The sequence below is a fragment of the Terrapene carolina genome, unplaced genomic scaffold (assembly GCF_002925995.2).
Source record: "Terrapene carolina triunguis isolate 2854851 unplaced genomic scaffold, T_m_triunguis-2.0 Scaffold132, whole genome shotgun sequence".
NCBI lineage: Eukaryota > Metazoa > Chordata > Testudines > Emydidae > Terrapene > Terrapene triunguis.
In genome coordinates this window covers 3715154-3716082 of record NW_020664483.1, presented here as the reverse complement: position 1 = coordinate 3716082, position 929 = coordinate 3715154, and the positions used below count along the sequence as shown (strand labels likewise).

Below are 929 nucleotides of genomic sequence, written 5' to 3'. Positions count from 1 at the left end.
CGCCTCTGTCGGGGGCGGTATTTCGGGGGCGGGACCTTCCGCCGCCTAGGGCGGCAAAAAAGCTGGCGGCGCTCCTGTATATAGTCACTGACACTTGTGCAAAATGGGAATAAAATACTACCACCATTTTGATTTGTGCGTATTAAATTTACTCTGCACAGCTGTATATGACTACGCAAGAAATGAAGCAGTGAAGAATAAGTTTTGTAGGTCTCATTATGGAGTAAACAGTGTAATAAGATAACTTACTTCAAAAAGAAACAGAATGGAGTCCAGCTCCTCCCTTTGTGATTTATTCCCTGCAATACAGAAAACAATATTTCATAGCAAAATAACATGGTTTGTTGTTCTATAATCGCAAGAAAACATAAAAAGGAACAGAATGATTTTTTTATTTAAGTGAACTGAAAGGCTTTGAGCTAGTACAGAAAGGTATATCCCCATATTGCAGTATATTTAGCAGTTAACAATATATAACATCTAAGGCCCCAATCCTGCAAACTCGTATCTTCACGCTTAACTTAAAGCACATGCATAGTTCCACCGAAGAACCTTCATGTTAATTAAAGTCAAAGGAACTATTCATGTGATTAAAATTGAGCACATGCGTATTTGCAGGATCGGGGACTTAATTATTCCGAAACAAAATATATAAACATAAACAGTGCTTAATTTTTGTGCCAGGCATAATCTATATTAAAGTCTTTAAATAGCTTTCAGTTAATAAAAAGAATGTATTTAAACATATATATTTTGAAAATGTGTTTTTTAAAATTATCCATCTGAAGACTAGTTAATCCTTTCCTTCCCTGATAAGGCCTTGTCTACACACAAGTTGTACTAACTTAAACTGGTTTTTAAAATGGATTTAGTTATATCAGTGCAAATTCAAAACCTACGTGAACACACTTATCAGTTTAAAACCAGTT

The 929-nt window shown here is 35.1% G+C and overlaps 1 protein-coding gene across 1 annotated transcript in view; it reads right to left on the bottom strand.

Annotated features, from left to right (window-relative positions):
- Positions 1-929, bottom strand: part of RALGAPA2 (Ral GTPase activating protein catalytic alpha subunit 2) — a 282251-nt gene that overhangs the window by 262005 nt on the left and 19317 nt on the right. The window contains exon 3 of the mRNA XM_029911911.1: positions 250-299. Coding sequence (XP_029767771.1) covers positions 250-299 — 50 coding nt within the window. The remainder of the gene's footprint in view (positions 1-249; positions 300-929) is intronic.